This window comes from Equus quagga, chromosome 7 (assembly GCF_021613505.1).
Source record: "Equus quagga isolate Etosha38 chromosome 7, UCLA_HA_Equagga_1.0, whole genome shotgun sequence".
Taxonomy (NCBI): domain Eukaryota; kingdom Metazoa; phylum Chordata; class Mammalia; order Perissodactyla; family Equidae; genus Equus; species Equus quagga.
Genome location: NC_060273.1, coordinates 40,018,341 through 40,038,585, shown reverse-complemented (window position 1 = coordinate 40,038,585; position 20,245 = coordinate 40,018,341). Strand labels below are relative to the sequence as shown.

Here is a 20,245-nt window from a genome sequence, read left to right as displayed (position 1 = left end):
ATGTTCTACTAAACTATAAGCTCTTTTAAAGCAAAAGCCCAGATTTTGTTCTCAGTACTTAGCACAGAGTCTTGCACAACGCAGGCATCATTTAATCAATAAGTGCTGGATTAAATGAGACAGTGATGTAGCGTGCTAAGTATGAACGAACAGAACCCCGGGACATCAGGGGAAAGCTTCTCCGAGTTGAAAGAGCAAGTGGTCACTTCATCAGATGAAGAGGTAAGAGAATTCCAGGTGGGGAACAGGTGTGTGCAAAGGCCCAGAGGCATACTGAAGAAACGTGTGAGATTCTCTGCGGTTGGTTGGAGCACAGCAGTATTATCTGGGGAGGTAGGGCGCCAGACAGGACAGGAGGCAGGACAGGATGGTGCAGAACCGCGGTCCCATTAAGGTCAAACCCCTAACATATAGGTTACGGCCGCGGCCCTGCCCAGAGGACAAAGGTTCAAACCCCCCGGGAAACAGCCAGGGACCTGGCAGGGCCTCGCACCTCGCCCTGCCCACAGCACGTGCCGCCGCTCTCCCCGCACCGGGCCCAGCGTGCCGGCTGAGGGGACTCCCGGGGCGCCCAGGGAGGGACGCCCGGGGCGGGGTGCGCAGGCGCGCTGAGGCCTCGAGCCCCAAGGGGCGGGCGGGTGCGCGCGCTTCCTCGCGCACGCGCGCAGGGAGGGGGCGACGGCCGCGGTGACGCTGCTGCGGCGGGCGGGCGGCGGCGCGTGAGGCGCGCGATTTCCCGTCTTGGGAGCAGTGCCCCGGCCCCCGCCGCTCCTCCGCCGCCATGTCGGGCCGGTCGGTCCGGGCCGAGACCCGCAGCCGGGCCAAGGACGACATCAAGAAGGTGATGGCGGCCATCGAGAAAGTGCGGAAATGGTGAGGGGCCGGGGCTGAGGGCGCTGGCCGGGGTCGCCGGCCCAGACCCTGAGGAGCGCCGGACTGGCGGGCGGGGCGGGAGCCGACCGGCAGACGCTGGGGGGAGGGGGAGCCGGAGAAGGCGGGAGGAGGGTGCAGCTCGCGTCGACGTGAGGTCAGAGGGTGTGCCGGCCGCGACCAATCAGCGGGCCGCCCGGCTCGCGGGCCCGCCCACCTGCCCGCGGGCTCGCGCCGCCGGGAGGAGCCACCGGGTTTCGGCCGCCCTCCGGCCCGGGGTCTGGCTCCCACGCGCAGCCGGCCGCGGGCTTCGTCCCCACGCCGTTCCCCCGGCGTTTGGATCCCTTAGAGTCCCGAACTGCCCCTCGTAGTAGACTGGCATCTCTGAGTGTCTCCCGCGGGCCATACTGAGCGCTCCACGTACCACCTGGGCTGAGTTTGCGGCGAGGTTCTCTGTGCCCCCGTCTGCCGCGGGAGTAGGCGTGGTCGTCCAAATCGGAGCCCTCTCTTCCCCTCGTGCCGGCCCCCACGCGGCGCGCTGGGTCGGCGTCTTCTTAGGGGGCCCTGGAGCCGTGAGTAGGGTCGTCTACACCTGCCTCGTTTGGGACCGGCTCCCGGAACGTGCGTTGCCGGCGCCGGCTGTCCGCGCATCACGTTAGACTTTCACGGCCGCCTGTGTGCGCCACCTTCTTGGCTGCTTTTCTCTAGTTGGTTACTACTGCTGATTTCAGAGCCCGGGTGGGTGTTGGCTCCCTCCGGGGAGCCTACCGCAAGTCCTCCCGCTGCCAGCCCTCTACCCCGTTTGGGGGCATCGGTACCTTGGACTTGATTTGCGTGTTTACTTGTCCGTTTCCCCACAAGACCAAATTCCTTCTCTCTTTAAGGGCTTCATATATAGTTGGGACTCATAAATATTAATGAGTGATAAGTTATTAATGATTTTCCCCCTCCAAATCGAGTCGTCCTTGGGTTTTGGTGAAACCTAAGAATTGGCAGGCGTTTCTTTCTCTTCTGGCCATCTCTGCGGGGTCAGCAGCCTAGGCCAGAGGAGCATCCATCCTCTCTCAGCTGAAACTGTGTACCAGCCTCCCTGCCATCTCCCTGCCTCAGCTCCTGTTTGTTACCAGTCCGTCCATGTTGTCGTACTGAGTGATTTCATTTTTCTCAAGTGTAAGTCTGCTCACAGCACTCCACTGCTTAGGCTAATGCTTTAGTGACCTCTTGCTCTCAGGAAAAAGACGGAAGATGGTCCTTCCTGCCTCAGCAGCCTAGCTCAAACCACCGTCTTTCCCAGGATGCCGGCCATCTTTCAGCGGGAGCCACACTACTGCTCTGCTGCCTGGCCTCCTCCCTCTGCCCTCGCCTCCCCCTTGCCTGGTTAACTCCCAGCTCTGCTCAAAAGTTGCTTCCTCAAGGACACCTTTTAAGATCCCCAGTCTAAGTCAGGTCCTCTTCATAGAACTTTCCACAATTGTATTAAGTTGAATCGCATGACGTTTTTTGTATTTGACTTTGTAACCTACGCTAAAGGCGATTTGATATGGGTAAACCTAACGGTTGAGTGGCTGTGAAGCGAGTTGGTTGATGTCTGCTTCCAGCTGGAGCGCAGGCTCTGTGAGGGTAGGGACTGTGCATCCTGTTCCCTGTGTGCCCAGGGCCTAGCGTATGGTCTTGAATATTAAATGTTTGTTGAATAAATGAGGAAATGGAGTGGCTTATCCAGGAATTAATTCCAGTTTCCTAAGTCTTTAGTCCATTCTTCTTTTTGTTACATCACAGTCTCTGCATTTCTGTGAAATCATTATTTGCTGAACACCATCGGCAATAGCAACAGTAACAGCCATTACTCTTTTTTTTTTGCTTTTTTGTAACCTCAAATTTGGACATGAAACTTTCAGAAATCATGTTTCAAGCTCCCCAGCCCTACTTGTCCATAAGCTACTCCTCTGTTCGAGGATATCACTTGTCTTTCCACAGGAGAAAAAAACTACTCATTTTTTTAAAGCTTTATTTCAAAAGTAACTTCCTCTGTGAAATAAAGCCTTAAAGCAGTCTTTCCGTGGCTCATCCTTCACCTCTTCCTGAAACCAATGTAAGGCTCGGTTCTGTTAGCTGCAAGCATCCTATCCCGCTCCTGCAATTATTGTTAAATGGAATCGTGGTTCAACCCAGAGTTCCACAGGAGTCACAGGAGTTCTCCACATTTCCGTGGTATATCCTAATCTTACTCTGTCTTTCAGCCTCCTTCTCACCTTCCCTGCCGCCTTCATGTGTTAGAATGATTTGCTTACCTACCTTTTGCATTCTTATGAGCTCCCAAGGTACGGACCATATCTTACATATCCTTTACCTCCCGCAGGGCCCTGTCTCATAGGGCTTTATGAGTATCAATGGAATTGAGTTAGTTTTTGGAAAATAAATGATGGTCGGGTCGATACCTGAGTGTGAAAATGTGCTGGTACTCTGTATTGGTGCAGTCTTTGAGGAACAAGGCTTTGGTACACTTTACGTAAGGAAAGGTGGTAAGCAGAGGCTTCAGAGTAAAGGAGCTTGGTAGAGAAGTCTTCTGGAAGGGGTGATTTTGCACTGAAAGTTAAGGTATGATTTGACAGAGAGGAAGTTTGGAAGGCGTTTAGGATTGAATGGTCTGCTGAAAAGTAGAAAAGCACAAGTTGTGAACAGAAAATCAATTTTATTATTTGTCAGTTCTAAGAAGTGTCTTTCTTTTAGGGAGAAAAAGTGGGTGACTGTGGGTGACACGTCCCTTAGGATATTTAAGTGGGTTCCTGTGACAGACAGCAAGGAGGTAAGTGTGGAAGAAAATCAAAACAACAAAAAGGTACCGTTTCCTTTTTTTCTTTCTTTGATCACCTCTTCATTTTAAAGGAATTTATTTCCCCAGAATTGAGTTGAAAATACTTGAAGGCACCCTCTGTCATTGGTCCACGCAAAGCCTCTCTCACTTTATTATTTTCCCCTTTGTTCCCTTTCCTTAACCCATTCCTCTTTTCTAGGGCTTGGCGAACTCCAGCCCAGGTGTGCCTGCTCCCTGTGATTGTCAGTATAGTTTGATGGGAACACAGCTATGCTCTTGGGTTTCCCTGTTGTCTGTGGCTGCTTTTGAGTTGTAATGGCAGAGTTGAGTAGTTGCCCTAGACCTAATGGTGGGCAAAGCCTAAAATATTTATTATCTGGCCCTGTGAGAAGAAGTTTGCTGACTCCTGTTCTTATCCACTTAGCTACCCACTGTAGTGTATTTTATGTGTTTATTAAGCATATATTCCTTTCTAATTCCTCTTCCCTGGGTTTATTTGGACACCTGTGTATTCTTGAAAAATACATAGGGTTGTTTCATGTTTGTATTTTTAAAAAATTTACTTCTATATATAGCTTTGTCCTATAAACCTCTATTTCTTCTCTTTTGTTCAGCGTTGTTTTTGAGAACTGTGTTTCTGTAATTGTAAATAGAGTTGTTAACCTTTGACCCTTGCATTGTATTCTCTTATCTGCAGCGAATACATTTATCTACACATTCCCTGGGTGATCAACACCCAGATTGTCTCCACTTTTTTTCTCCCTACCTATTTAAAAATATCTCAAATATAAAACACATATAGAAAAGTACATAAAATATAAGTGTACAGTAAAGTGAATAATTATAAAGCTAATACCCTTGTAAAAGCCACCCAGGTCAAAACGTTGAGCATTGCCAACTCCCGCAGAGGCCTCTCTTGGACTATTCCCAGCACCCCTGCCTCCTTTCTAGAGGAAATCACTGTCCTGCTTTTGCTTTTCTTACCACTTCTCTGGTCATTCGTAAACATTTGTCACCTTATATAAACAGCATCATGAAGTATCTATGTTTGTGTGTCTTGCTTTTTTGCTCAGCATTACATTTGTAAAATTCATCCGTTCGTCTTCGGAGCTGTTTGTGCCTTTTCCTTGCTGTATGGAATTTTATTACAGGACTGTACCGTGATTGATCTTTCCAACTCTCACGTGGATGGATATTTGGGGTGTTCCCAGTTTGGAGTAATAGGACCAGTGCTCCTGTGAACATTCTTATTCAGTATGTGGGTCAACATGTGCATGAGTTTTCCCAGGATATATTCCTAGGAGTGGAATTGCTGAGTCTTTGGTTATGTATATTTTGACCTATACCAGCTATTTCCCAAAGTGATTGTACCAATTTATATTTCCACTAGAAATATGAGTTCTCATTGCTCCAATCCTCATCAGCAGTTGGCATTGTTGGACTCATATGTAAAGATGTCTCGTTGTGGTTTTAATTTGATGGCTAATTGTGTAATTACTAATGAGATTGAGCACCTTTTCGGTATTTATTAGCCTTTTGGATTTTGTCTTTTAGGAAGTGCCTGTTTAAGTCTATTTGGTTGTAGTCTTTTTCTTATGACTTACAGGAATTCTCTCTGTTCTGGACACAAATCTTTTATTGATTATACTTTCTGTATCTTTGCCCATTCCGTGGCTTGGCTTTGCACTCTGTTTATGCTGCCTTGAGTAACAGAACTTTTTAAATTTTAATGTAGACAAAATAATCTTTTTCTTTATAATTAGTACTTTTAAATGTCTTAAGAAATCTTTTACTTTTTGAGGCCACAAAGATATTCTTCCTGTAATCTTCTACAAGCTTATTATTCTGTAACTGTTTATAACACACCTGGAGTTGATTTTTGTATATTTTGAAGTAGAGGGCCCAATTTCATTTTTTTCCATGTGGATATGCATTTGTCCCAGAACCGTTTTTTGAAAAGACTATTCCTTTCCTCCTGCCCTGTAGAACCACCTTTGTCATATTTCAGGTGTCTGTCTATGGGTCTGTTTCTTTGTGTTGTCTCCAGCTTTTTACTAGCACAGATGACTGCAGTGGGCATCCCTTAAACCATTCTTCTTGAGGACTTGTGGGAGGTGTTCTCTGAACTGGATGCCCAGGAGTGGGATTGCTCTGTTACAGGGTGTACGTATGTAATTAGTTTTACTAAATGCTGCCAGATTTCTCTCCAGAACAGCTGCACCCATTTTTTTTTTTTTTAAAGATTTTATTTTTTTCCTTTTTCTCCCCAAAGCCCCCTGGTACATAGTTGTATATTCTTCGTTGTGGGTCCTTCTAGTTGTGGCACGTGGGATGCTGCCTCAGCATGGTTTGATGAGCAGTGCCATGTCTGCGCCCAGGATCCGAACCAACGAAACACTGGGCTGCCTGCAGCGGAGCGCACAAACTCAACCACTCGGCCACGGGGCCAGCCCCACAGCTGCACCCATTTTTGCAATGCCTTTCACGTCTTTACCTTTCTGATTTGCATGGATTCTTTGATTGATATTTTAGATATAAAAAAACTGGTCAGTTTTGTACATGGCAGATGTCTTTGACATGTCACTTGTCTGATAACTTTGTCATAACGTCCTTTAATTTTTTTGTGTCAAATTAATGAATTTGTCCTTACATTTTTTACCTTTTGGGTCTTGTTTCTAAATTATTCTCTGTTCCATGGTCATTAAGGACTTCTGGGGCTGGCCTGGTTGCATAGTGGTTAAGTTCACATGCTCCACTTCAGCGTTTGGGGTTTGCTGGTTCGGATCCTGGGTGTGGACCTACACACTGCTCATTAAGCCATGCTATGGCAGCATCCCACATACAAAATCGAGGAAGACAGGCACGGATATTAGCTCAGGGACAATCTTCCTCAAACAAAAAGAGGAAGATTGGCATTGGATGTTAGCTCAGGGCCGATCTATCTCACCAAAAGAAAAAAAGAACTTCTGTATCTTCTGTTAGCTTTTCAGTTTTAACTTTCACATTTAGATGTTTAATCCATGTAGGTTTCTTGGTTTTTTTTCAATAGTGGAAATATGGATCTAATTTTCTTTAATACAGTGAGCCATTTCCCCAATATTGTTTATTAAGTAATCTATCCTTTCTCCACTGATTTGTGATGTCATCTCTGTTGTGTACCTGTTCCTATCTATATCTGTTTGAACTCTGTATTCTGTTTTGTTTTATCTGTTCCTGCACTGGAGTGACTGTTTTATGTACTGTCAGTTTTTAGAATGGCTTAATGTCAAGTAGAGTGAGTTTTCTCTCTTGCTGTAAGTTTTTGGGAAGGTGGCCTTTATCAAAATAAAAAATTCCCTGGGATGGGGCTGGCCCGGTGGTGCAGCGGTTAAGTTCACATGTTCTGCTTTGGCGGTCCAGGGTTCACAGGTTCATATCTCGGGTGTGGACAGGGCACCGTTTGGCAAGCCATGCTGTGGCAGACATCCACATATAATGTGGAGGAACAGGGCCACTTTTCCTCAGCAAAAAGAGGAGGATTGGCAGCAGATGTTAGGTCAGGGCTAATCTTCATCAAAAAAAAAAAAATTCCCGGGGTTTGGCCTGGCGGTGTGGTTGTTAAGTTCGCACACACTATTTCTGTGGCCCAGGGTTCGCAGGTTCGGTTCCCGGGTATGGACCTAGCAGTGCTTGTCAAGCCATGCTGTAGCAGCATCCCACATACAATAGAGTAAGATTGGCACAGATGTTAGTGCAGTGACAATCTTCCTCAAGCAAAAACAGGAAGATTGGCAACAGATGTTAGCTCAGGGCCAGTCTTCCTCAACAAAATAAATAAGTAAGTAAATAATTCCTTTTTTTTAGTTTTCTAAGATTTATTCAATTTTATGAATAGGTGTTGGTCTTTATCTAGCTGCTTTTCCTGTATTTACTGAAATGTTCATGTGATTTTCCTTCTCTAATCAATAATCTATTAATATGGGGAATTATATTAATAAAGTTTCTGATGGTGAACCATTCTTTGATCCTAAGACGAATTCTATGTGGACATGCTTTGTTTTTGTTGGTTTTTGAGACTTTTTTTAATACAATATTGCATTCAATTCACAAATATTTCATTTAAGATTTTGCATCTGTTCATTAGTACAATTGGTCTGTAACTTTCTTTTCTTATGCTGTCTTTACGTTGATTTGGTATTAAGATTACACCAGCCTCCTAAAACAAATTAGGCAATTTCTCTTCTTTTTTGATTTCTGGAACAACTGGTTTAAAATGAGAAAGTTTAATGGAACTCACTTTTACTCCTGTCTGAGTTTTTGGTGGGGGGAGTACAGTGGCTTTAATGGTAATTGATGTATTTAGGTTTTCTCTTTTTTTTGATACTTGTTTTGCTCTTTTATGTATTTTCCAGAAATTTCCCCACTTCACGTGTGCCATTGGTTCTTTAATAGAGGGCAGTGCTGGGTCTTCCCCACTTTCCCTGCCTCCCCAGGAGCGTTTAGAAATGAGGCAGGGTGTTTCTTCATTGGCCAGTGATGCTGAACTGTTGGCAGTGTGTCATTCAGTCCTGTGCAGTGAACAGTTAATTGGCCTGTCCAGAATGTCGGCAGTACCCCTGCTGAAGAACGCTGGTCAGAGCTTCACGTGTACTGATACATAGTTACTTATCATATTCTTTTGTACTTTGAAGTCCCTGTTATATTGGTAATTATTTTGCCGTTTTCACATTTGTTATTTGCATTTTTTTTCCTCAATGTGATCTGTCTTGTCACCTCTTCTAAAATCTTTATGAAAAATCATCTTGTAATTTTGTCAGTCTTTTGTTTGCTATTTCATTAGTTTTTACCATCATTTCCCTTTTTTGTGTTTTATTAGATTAACTCTGTTGTTTTCCTAGCTTCTTGTATTGAACACTTAGATCTTTTTTCTAGTTTTTCTTGTTTTTGAAATACATTTCACTTCTTTAGTAGTTTCCCATAACTTTTGACATATATGAATGTCAAAATATCATTGATGGTATCATCAGCTAAATTTTTTGTAAGTTCCTCTTTGGTTTCCTCTTTAACCCAAAGATTATTTGATAGAAAGATTTTTAGTTTCTAGATATGTGAGGTTTTTTTAGCTATCCTTTTAAAATTGGTACTCTGTTTTATTAAATTGGTAGGATATTAGTTCCTTGGGATTAGTGGGACTTTTTTTGTGACCTAGTTCATGATTTATTTTTGGACCATTTACTTGTGATTAAAACAAATATACTCTTAGGTATGAAATGAAACAATTGAATCATTTATCATGATATCCAAATCTTCTGTATCTTTGCTTTTTTTTGTATGTTTTTTTCTATATGTTTCTGAGACGAGTGTGTGAAATTGTGCGTTTGTTTGCTTCTTTGTGGCTAAGTCAATTTTGACTTTATGTCGTTGACACTCTGTTTTTGATGTGTGTATGTTTATGTCATGGTTGTTATATCATCTTGATCTGTCATTCCCCTTACCAGTGTATAATGTCTCTCTTTGTCCCTTATGTCCACCTCTTTTTGGCCTCAGATTCTATGTTGTCTGGTATTATAATTTCTACCCTGTCTTCTTTTGATTTATATTTGACTGCTATGTCTTCTAATTCAGTTTTTCCCCCCTTTTCACATTTTCTGCTTTTTGGGCACATTAGGATTAGGTTTAGCTGTGGGTGACAGAAAACTCAAAATGACAGTGGTTTAAGAAAGAAGTTTAGGGGCTGGCCCAGTGACATAGTGGTTAAGTTCACACGCTCTGCTTTGGTGGCCCGAGGTTCGCGGGTTCAGATCCCCAGCACAGACCTAGCACCGCTCGTCAAGCCCTGCTGTGGTGGCATCCCACATAAAATAGAGGAAGGTTAGAACAGATGTTAGCTCAGTGACGATCTTCCTCAAGCAAGAGGAGGAGGGTTGGCAACAGATGTTAGCTCAGGGTCAGTCTTCCTCACAACAAAAAGAAGTTTATTTTGTTCTTTTTCTTAGAGGAACAGAAGTGTACAGTCCAGGGCTGGTGTGATGGTTCTGCTCTAAGAGACCCAGGTTTCTTCCAACCTTTCTACTCCTTTTTTTTAAATTTAATCTTTCAGAGAGTAATGACTATTCATGTTACTTTATTTTTAATTATGGTAAAATACATATACCATAAAATTTACCCTCTTAACTATTTTTTAATTTTTCTCCCTCTTGTTCTCCCCAAAGCCCCCCAGTCCATAGTTGTATATCCTAGTTGTAGGTCCTTCTGGTTGTGCTGTGTGGGACGCTGCCTCAGCATGGCCTGATGAGTGGTGCCATGTCCGTGCCTGGGATCTGAACTGGCAAAACCCTGGGCTGCTGAAGTGGAGCGTGCCATCATAACCACTCGGCTATGGGGCCAGTCCCTAACCATTTATTAAGTGTACAGTTCAGTGGTGTTAGGTACGTTGACCTTGTTGTGCAGCCAATCTCCAGAACTCTTCATCTTGCAAAACTAAAACTCTTTACTCATTGACAGCTCCTCGTTCCGTTGCTCCATTTGTTTTTTCTGAACCCCCTTCCTTCTGCTTCATTTTTGACCTTGTATTCCAAGGTTGAGCCATTCATTCAACACATTCGGGTTGCAGGCAGCAGGAGAAGTGGAAGGACGGGCAAATAGTATTTTCGTGAATTTAAGGAGTTTTCTAGAATTCAGTTCAGGATATATACACTCACTGTATGTGCTCATAATAGCTCGTGGCTTGCCTAGTGGCCAGGAAGGCTGGGAAAATGTGACCACCTAAAAATTTCATTAATATAGACAAGAATTTCTGCCATGATACACTTTCTTTTTTTCTCTCTCTTCACCTCATGATGACTAGACAAATTTTCTTATGATTTGAAAGTTCTGCATTCTACTTTTGTTTTTCTATTCGCTACCTCTAACTTAGTAAAACTTATTATTTATCCCTATCAATGTATAAAGCTTATCCAAATCTGTGTTTTCCCTCTGAACCTGATAACACTCATAACACATTTTAATTAACTCTGGTCTCTGCCCCTTCCCACGTCCATCCTTACGCTGTCCTTAGTTTTGACTAGGATTTCAGTTCAGATATTTCACTTGTTACAGATATATCTTGTTTTAGTCATTGTTTAATTAGACAAAATAAACATTACTAAGTATTTACTATCCCTTTATGCCTATTTGTTATTGCTTTCTCCTGGATTCGTTTCTCTTCTTGCTGGAATACATCCTTCAAGAGTTTTGTCAAAGGGGGCTTTTGTGGAGAAAACTTTCTGAAAATATCTTTGTTTTACTTTCACGTTTAATCATTTTACCTGTATATGAAATTCTAAGTTCAAAATTATATTTTCTAGAGGCCGGCCCCATGGCCGAGTGGTTGAGTTTATGCGCTCTGCTTCAGCGGTCCAGGGTTTTGCCAGTTCGGTTCCTGGGTGCAGACATGGCACCGCTCATCAGGCCATGCTGAGGTGGCATCCCATATGCCACAACTAGAAGGATGCACAACTAGAAATACACAACTATGTACTGGGGGGCTTTGGGGAGAAAGAGAAGGAAAAAAAAGGAAGATTGGCAACAGATGTTAGCTTGAATGCCAATCTTAAAAAAAAAATTATATTTTCTGTCAGCATTTTGAAACTATTGCTCAGCTGTTGTGCTTCTTGTGTTGCTGTTGAGACTCTGCTGTCAGTCTAATTCTGGATTCTTTATAGGTGATCCTCTTGTATTCCTGGAAACTTTTAGACTACTTCTCTATCTTTGATCTAGAACTTTTGTAAGAATATCCTGTGATGTTCACGTCTAGCTTCTTTGTTTCTTAGCTTTCTCTCATTTGTTTCATCTCTTTGTTCTTTCCTCATATATTCTGATTTCTCAGCCTAGTTTTTGCGATTACTCTTTTCTTCAGCTGTATCTATATCTACTACTAAACTCACTCAGGTTTTATTTTGAACAATTAGATTATTCATGCCAAATTTCCTTAATTGATTCTTCTTCAAAACAGCTTTCCACTATCATCCTTATCTTTCTGAGGAGACTTGCCATGTTTTATTTAAATTCTTCTGTCTCATTAGTCTGCTGCTTCTGGTATACCTTGTTCTGTTTATTGTCTTTCATGGTGCTAATTTCCCTCTAATGTCTGGTTCGCTTTTTCTGTGCACTCATCTCTTACTCCCTCTGAGCTGCCTTGGCTAGTAATATGTAACTGAAGGGAGGATGTAAGCCTAAACTCTGGTTGCCCTCCTCTAAATGAATTCAGGGAATGGGGTTAGCCTCAGGGTTCAGCCTTTCCCTTTCTCCCTCTCCTATCCTCCCCTGCCTGCCAGGGAACTCCCAAGTACTGGTCTTACACGTGCTACCTTTATCTGGGAGCAGCCACCCTTCCTGGTCATTGCCAAGCCCAAGGAGCTGGTGGGTGAAAGTTGGGGGGGCTCTGGAGCCCCCCTTTATTCTTCATCCAGCCCTGGCTCCGCTGGTGCCATTACCCAAAGGTTGGACAGTTAAATCTCTTGGGTAGTGTGTGTATATTTGGGGGAAGGACAGTGCTGGAAAGTCTCCCTCAACCGACTTCTCACATAATAAGCCCCTGGCCCTTTCCTATTTCAAATTCTCCCTGCCCAGGGCTCAGGTCCCTTTGTCTCTCCCAAGGGCTTCTCACAGTGTTTGTGTTGATTTCTGAGCTGGGCACTGAGGTCCATCAGTTTATCCACCCTCCAGTGGTCCATGGTAGTGTGCCATCTCCTAAGGTACTAGCATAGATCTATTAGATTGGGAAAAATGGAAAATGGTGATCAAATTGGTAAGGAAAAAATGTGAAGGATACAAGGGAGTGGGACCCTGCTGATGGAAGAGTAAATTGGTGCAAACTTTCTACAGGTTAAGTGGATCATATATGTATGTTTACAAGCTTTCAGTGATGGATGTATTAATTGACTGGATGATAAGAATCCTTTCACAATGGATATGTGTATCAAATCACCACAGCATACACTTTAAGTGTCTTACAATTTTATTTGTCAAGTATACCTCAATAAAGCCGAGAGGGAAAAAAAGCTTTCAAAATATTTATCCCTTTGATCTAGACGTGTTACCTCGAGGAATTTATCTTAAGGAGATAATCATGATGTGTGCAAGGTACATCTATGGTGTTGAGCATTAGAATATTGTTTGTTGTATTTATAAATTGCAAGCAAAATAAAGATCTTATTGTAGAGAATTCATTAAGTTATTGTGTACCTGTATCTTGTAAAGGTTTGTAACCATTAGAAAAGATATGTAGAAGATTACTCAGTGGCATATGAAGATGTTTTTAATGTGGTGAAGGGGAAAAGGGAAGCAAGCTATAATACTGCATCATGATCCATTTTTATACAGATATCTGTATAGATTGTCTCTGGTTGTGTGGGTGGTTTTCATTTCTTTTTCTGTATTTTCAGCATTTCCTATAATGAATTACGTATTTTACCTGAACACAGAACATTAAAATAAAGATAAGTCAGAGATCAGAAAAAGAAAATGGTAAAGCCAAATGTTGGCATGACTCTTAGTGAAACTAGTACATCAAATATATTGCCATCATCCTTTAGAGAGTGGTGAGGTACAGTGTTTTACAAGAAAAATAATGTTTATACTTTTTGATCTAGAAGGAATATTCTTTTCTGAATTTATTCAAATAAAATAATCCAGGAAGAAGTAGAAGTTGAGCAATGGGGCTTTATTCCTAGTAGCAATAAATAAACACAATCCTAAATAAATTAAAGTTAAATGCCCCGTAGTTGAGAAGTGATTGAGTGTATTATGTTGTATGGAATGTTATGCAGCTGTTAAAAATCATGTTTATGTAGCTTGTGTAGTAAAATGGTGAAGTGTTATTACATTAAAATTATGTCTGCATGTGAAAGAATGAAGGGAAGGACATGCATAAATGTGTACAGTTGGTTTATTACAGAGGTAGGATTGTAAATTGTAATGCTAGTATGATGCATGTACAATAAATAGACATGTATTAAAAGTATGAATTAGTAATTTTTTTTTCCACCCCAGTACATAGTTGTATATTCTAGTCATAGGTCCTTCTAGTTTTGTATAAGCTGCCTCCACAGCATGGCTACTGACAGATGAGTGGTATGGTTCCACACCCAAAACTGAATCCAGGTCACTGAAGCAGAGCGTACCGAACTTTAACCACTAGGCCATCAGGGCTGGCCCATGAATTAGGAAATCTGAGATTACCCAGATTTGAACGTTTTGCCTTTTGGGATGGTCTCATTTGCAAATGCTTAGATTATGTCCTTTCCCGGGTTGTTTGTTGCAAGTTAGTGCTTACCTTCCCACTGTGGTTCCCCTACATGTGTAACCTGCAACCTGCTTGAAGGAAATAATATTACAGGCAAAGGTGGACACGGGGTGATCATTTTGAATGGATGGGGTTGATTGGTCAGGAATAGAGCCAGCAGGGGCCCGTTTGTCCTGTCACTGCTTGCATTACGTATAAAGTGACTCCTTCCTTTGTCCAGTTAGAGGGCTGTTCTTTCACTTTTTTTTCCTGCTGTGGTACTAAAACAGGAATCTTTCTCAAAGGGGTATTTCATGTTTCTCACCCATTGACATAGTGAAAGGTTGGATAGAGCATTCTGATCAGGGCAGAAAGAAAGAGTACCACAGGGAGCTCGAGTAGAAGCTATGTCACTGCCTCTCACTTTTGAGTCATCATATTAGTTCTGGAAGGGTTCAGTTTATAGATAGAGACACTGAGGCTTGGGGGCACTTTGTCCAGGATTCTATTGTTCCTTGCGTCCTGGATTCTCAAACTGCTCTCATTATTCCTCTTCAGTCCTAATCCAGACGTCTGTGGTGTCTCAGCACCCTTCTCCCTCTCTGTGAATCTCCTGCTTGGCTCTGTCATATTCCTCTTTTTTTCCTTTTCTAGAAAGAAAAGTCAAAATCGAACAGTTCAGCAGCCCGGGAACCTAATGGCTTTCCCTCTGATGCCTCAGCCAATTCCTCTCTCCTTCTTGAATTCCAGGGTGAGTTGCATCCGTATGTCTTCCTTGCAGGAAAATGAAAACTTAGAGGAACCAATTAATAATAAGAGGAATAGTTGTATGGATCATTTTAGTGCCTACTATTTTGCTGGTATCTTGCTAGGCACTTTACATAAGTCTTTTCATTTAAACCTTACAATAACCCTGCAAGATAGATGATAATATCCTCAGTTTCCATTTAAGGAAACCTAGGCATAGAGAGGTGAAGTTACGGATTGAAAGTCACGTAACTAGTGAGTGACAGACCTTGTGTTAGGTCCTGGTTTTCTGGATCAGAAGCTCTTTTCTTTAGACTGTATATTATAATAGCGCCTTAGAGGAGGCCACACAAAGCCGGGGCACCTGCTGTCCACTGTGAGCACAGGTTGTGCTCCTCAGCCATCTCAGTGAACGTCCTGCCTGTGTCAGCGCTGCCGGCCTCATACCACCTTTCACGCCGACGTGGCAGTTACTGTTTTGGAAGCACTTTCACTTCAGTTTCTCATTTGTATCCTTACATCAGCCTGTGATGTAAACCAGGCAGTTATCATTATCCCTATTTAAGGAAACTGATGTTCGGGGGAGAAAAGTGTTTGCCTAAGCTCAAAAGTGATGGAGCTTTATTCTTTTTATAATAAAATGCTACTTCCACCTAGTGTAGAAGGTAGTGGTCTTGGAGGAGGAAAGACTAGAAAGGACTTACAGTTGTCTCTTTGAAGCTAGACTGAGAGCCTGCAGGTAGCCCCTTCCCACCTTCCCCCGGCCCCCAAGGTCAGGGTGATACAGGAAGGAGAAAAGGTTCTCTAGCTGTGTGGAGGGTGTTCACAATCATAAGGTTCTGGGAGAGGTAGGAGGCTTCGTTTCCTCAGTCTGGCCACCATCTCATCCTTTTCACGAGTGAACATTTAATGAACCCCTACTGTGTGCCAGGTGCTGTGTAGTGCACTGGAGATTCAAAGACCAGTCAGGCACAGAGCCTTCCTGCACAGAGTATAGTGGAAGGAAACTGGTGTGTAAAATAAATGCAGGTGTACACAGGATACAACAGGAGCAGAAATGACAGGATGGTCATTTCCACCCAAGGGAGCCTGGGACGCAGGGCTCTGTGGAGGAGGTGATGCTTGAGCTGAATGTTGGCGTGTATGGGGCTTTTCAGAAAGCCTGGACAGAGTGCGTCATACCAGACATCTGTGCACGCAGCATCTTTTAGGTCAGGGTCCAGCTTGGCTGGAGCCAAGGGTGTGTATAGAAGAACGCAGGCAGTGAATGAGCCTAGAGGTCAGAAGGGACTTTGTAGGTCGTGATAGGGCCTCTCATGCCTGCCTGGAGAAGCACTGGAGTTTGAATTTATCCTTTAGGCAGCAGGGAACTGTCGAAGGATTTAGAAAGGTCACTGTGGCAGTGGTGTGAAGTACAGTTGGGAGTGCATGAGACTGAGGAAGGGCAGTCAGTGGCTGTTGCAGGAGGCAGGCCCGAGATAATGAGGCCTGACCCAAGGCAGTAGGAGAGGAAGGAACGAACGCAAGTGCTGTCAGAGCAGTAGGGTAGAGCAGATCTGGTGGCTGGCCGCTGGAGGTGAGGGAGAGGAAGGAGTCCTTGACTCCTGTGTTTTTAACTTAGGTGGTGACTATGCATTCAGACAGAGCTTTCCAGGTGGGAATCCCTTGATCCTCGAGGCACTCGGGTGGAGCCTGGGCAGCTAAAGAGCTGACCCCACCACACACCACCACCCTCCTTCAGATGGCCAAGAGTACCAGGCAGATTTGATCATTTTCTACTCATCTTGTGTTGTGTGGAAGGTTGAGAGGCACAGCTATGTCCCTCCTTTCCGCTGGACAGTGAGAAAACACCAGGTCCAATCTATAATTGGCAGGTAATAAAGAAGGGATTAATAAGCAGATCCTGATCTTCCTGAAATACAGATGTTGTATACACTTAAAGATTCTGGCTGCATCTGGTGCTTAGAAATATGTTGTGAAATAGAAAATGCTGAATTAGTCGACACAGACTCTGTTGATAATGTGCAGTGTGTAGAAGCCCCGTAAGTGCTGCCTTCGGCTCAAGGGGTGTCTGCAGTGATCCTGGTACCCTTTGGTGTCTCTGGCTGCCTAAGGAGACACCAGGCCCCTGGTTCTGTACTGAGTTACTCTCAAGGAAAGTGACCACCCTCAGCTGTTGCCTTTGTGTCATGTTTGGTTTTCAGATGAAAACAGCAATCAGAGTTCTGTGTCCGACGTCTATCAACTCAAGGTGGACAGCAGCACCAACTCGAGCCCCAGCCCCCAGCAGAGCGAGTCCCTGAGCCCCGCACACACCTCTGACTTCCGCACAGACGACTCCCAGCCCCCTACTCTGGGCCAGGAGATCCTTGAGGGTGAGTCTCAGTTGACCCCGGATGAGCATCTTGGAGGGGCCTTGCCTCTTGCTCTTGATGCTTCTCTTTAAAGTAAGAGGTTAGAGGAGGTGCCTCAAAGCCTGGCAGTCTCAAGCCATTTGTTAGCAGTTTGGGCTGTTTTGAGGAATGGTTGCATTTTCTCCTTTCACAGAATAAAGGAATCAGGTACTCTTCATATTTGATGCCTGGGATAAGTCCCTCAAAAACCCTATGAAATGGCAGCTATTGTCTCATTTTACAGATGAGGAATTGGAGTCTTAGAGAGGTTAAATTGCTTGTCCAAGATCACGGAGCTAGTGAGTGGTGGAACTGGTTGTCTCCAATTGCATTCCGTCTAACTTCGGAGTTGATGCACTTTGCGTTATGTCTTACGAGTTTCTTATAATATATGTGGCTTCTCCGGCCAGTGTTGCCTCTTCGCCACGGCGCCTCCACATAGCTGGGAGGAAAGCTCCCCCAGCCTGAGGCAGAGATTCCACAGGCGTCTCCCTCAGGAGGCCCCGCAGTGACGCTGACCTTGCTGCCTTTTCAGAGCCCTCCCTGCCCGCCTCAGAAGTTGCTGATGAACCTCCCACCCTCACAAAGGAAGAACCAGTTCCACTAGAGACGCAGGTAAGGAGGCACTGTGGGTTTCCCAGTGTCTAGGAAGAAAGTAAGGGCTCTGCTGATGTGAAAGGATCTGCGGCGGCGAGTGTGCTGTAGTAGGGTGGGGAAGCAGCAAGGGGAACTGGTGTCTCCAGGTTAGAAGGTAGGAGAAGAAGTTGGGTTATCTGCGAGCAGTTGGGAGTGGGCTTCAAGGTTGTAATTAGGGTGGATGGGGAGGTTCTGGTCCAGAGGGGTGGCTCTATAATTTCATTCTCTGGCTGCTCCTAGATTGCTGAGGAAGAGGAAGACTCAGGTGCTCCGCCCCTGAAACGCTTTTGTGTGGACCAACCTGCTGTGCCGCAGACAACGTCAGAAAGCTAGCACCATCCTGTGCCCTTCACCTCCTGACCCCCTGCCTCTATTTATTGCATTCTGGTTCTGGCCGTGCTGTGTTGCTGGGGTAAGGGCAAGCCCTGGGGCCCAGAGCCTGCACATAGGAACCTTCTGGGCTGGAAGGCCGACACTGGACTTGGGTGGTAGCGTCATCTTCCTGTCCCTGGCATCTGTGTCTGCTTGCTCTTGGGAAGAGGAGCACTCATGTCCTTTTTCCACCTCAAGTAGGCTGGAGGTTCAGCCATCCCAAGCTTCATCTGTCACCTCCAGCTAGCGGTCTCTGCTCTAGAACCTCTGGATGGAGCTGCTGGCGCTTCTACAAGAGGAAAGAGATGTGGAAGGCGCCCTCTAGAGAAGAGAGGGCTTAGGGCTACTTGAACTTGAATGGAGATTGTAGATTCATGGACTTTCCCTGGGGCTAGGGGCCCTGTAGGCTGCTGTTGAAGGCCTGGGTAGAGATTTTGGAGGGAAGGGAAGGGCTTTTCTCTACAGGAGGGCAGAAAAGTCCATATAGATTTCTTGCTGTCCTTGCGCTTCTGCCCATTCCTGAGGTTATCCTGCCTCTCGTGGGCTGTCTAGCTGCTGACAGTTCTTTGTCCCTTACCGTAACCATCCCCTTCCCCCAACACACACACATGCACACATGCAGCCTTCCCTGTTTTCAACTGCACATTTCATTCCGGCCTCCCCTGCCTCCTGCCACAAACTCCCCCAGCAAGAATTTGAGGTTCTGACAACAATACCCATCCCCCACAGTACTCCTTCAGCTCAGACTTTCTAGAAAGTTCCCTTTTCTTTGAAATCTGCATGTTTAATTGAACTTTATGATTTTATTTTTTGTTTCAAAAATTTAAGAAAATGGAAATGGGCAACAGTGAGTGAAGACATATTTTAGCACTGAATAGAATATTTTTAAAATTAAACTATTTGAAATATGTCTTGTTGGTATCTGAGTGCTTCATTCTGGAAGATTGTGGGGGCAGGGGCTGGGGGGTGGTGGCTGAGTGCTTATGAAGTCGCTGGGGGCTGGGCCCTGTCAATTCTCTTACTCCCACAGAGTGACTTTCTGATGAAAATGATTTGGAGACTCCCTTGGAAGTTGTCATGTAGTTTGAACTATACTTCTGTCCCTGTGTTGCTGAATGCACCCACTGGACATGTTTTCCTCAGCTCCAGGTCCTTGGGAGGCATTCATGAATTCTTTCTTATTTTTTTACTTATTTTTTTATTATGGTAAAATACACACAATGTAGAATTTACCATTGTAACTACTTCCGAGTGTACAGTTCAGTGGCGCTAAATACGTTCATGATAGTGCGCAATCATCACCAGTGTCTAGCTCCAAACTTTTGATAGTAAAAAAGAAAGAGAAACACAAACTCCATACCCATTAAGTGCTCAGTCCCCATTGGCTCCTCCCTTGAGGCCCTGGCAGTCACAAATCTGTTTTCTGTCCTGAGTTCCTTTTTGCTCCTGATTCCTAGGAAAAACAACAGAGTCATGGTTGAAAAGAATTCTACATTGTATATGTTCAAGAATTTCATTTCAGTATTCCCTAAAATGATTCCTCTCATTTCTTTCTTTTTTTTTTTTTGAGCAAGTTTAGCCCTGAGCTAACTACTGCCAATCCCCCTCTTTTTGCTGAGGAAGACTGGCCCTGAGCTAACATCCATGCCCATCTTCCTCAACTTTATATCTGGGACACCTGCCACAGCATGGCTTTTGCCAAGAGGTGCCATACCCACAGCACCCAGGATCCTAACCGGTGAACCCCAGGCTACCGAGAAGTGGAACGTATGAACTGAACCACTGTGCCACCCAGCCGGCCCCTCTCATTTCTCTTAGAGGCTCCAGGTGTCATGGCGAAGTCAAGAATCCAAGTTCTGCTGCCCTGTTTTGTCATCCCTAGTTTGCTTTTCCTTGAAAGTTTTAACGGGCTGACCTGTTGGTATAGCGGTTAAGTTCACATGCTCTGCTTCAGCAACCTTGGATTCGTAGGTTCAGATCCTGGGTGTGGAGCTAGCACCACTTCTGAAGCCACACTGTGGTGGCATCCCACGTAAAATAGATGACAACTGGCAACAGATGTTAGCTCAGGGCCCATCTTCCTCACCAGAAAAAAAAAATAACATGTACTATCAAGTTGTCAAATGAATTTCACAGATACTGGAGTTGTATGTGGTACATAAAATAAGC

At 44.4% G+C, this 20,245-nt stretch overlaps 1 protein-coding gene across 1 annotated transcript; it reads left to right on the top strand.

Annotated features, from left to right (window-relative positions):
- The first annotated feature begins 664 nt into the window (after positions 1-664).
- Positions 665-18,986, top strand: BCL7B (BAF chromatin remodeling complex subunit BCL7B). The gene is made up of 6 exons (XM_046667890.1): positions 665-873; positions 3,601-3,676; positions 14,583-14,679; positions 16,880-17,050; positions 17,604-17,683; positions 17,945-18,986. The coding sequence occupies exons 1-6, from the start codon at positions 782-784 to the stop codon at positions 18,035-18,037; spliced, it is 609 nt and encodes a 202-aa protein (XP_046523846.1). The 5' UTR covers positions 665-781; the 3' UTR covers positions 18,038-18,986.
- The last annotated feature ends 1,259 nt before the right edge of the window (positions 18,987-20,245 follow it).

Excerpts from the sequence above, each read along its gene's own strand:
- BCL7B (XM_046667890.1), top strand. The coding sequence starts at position 782 with ATGTCGGGCCGGTCGGTCCGGGCCGAGACCCGCAGCCGGGCCAAGGAC. Across the intron at positions 874-3,600 it reads ATCGAGAAAGTGCGGAAATG|GGAGAAAAAGTGGGTGACTG; the intron begins GTGAGGGGCCGG and ends TCTTTCTTTTAG. Across the intron at positions 3,677-14,582 it reads CTGTGACAGACAGCAAGGAG|AAAGAAAAGTCAAAATCGAA; the intron begins GTAAGTGTGGAA and ends TTCCTTTTCTAG.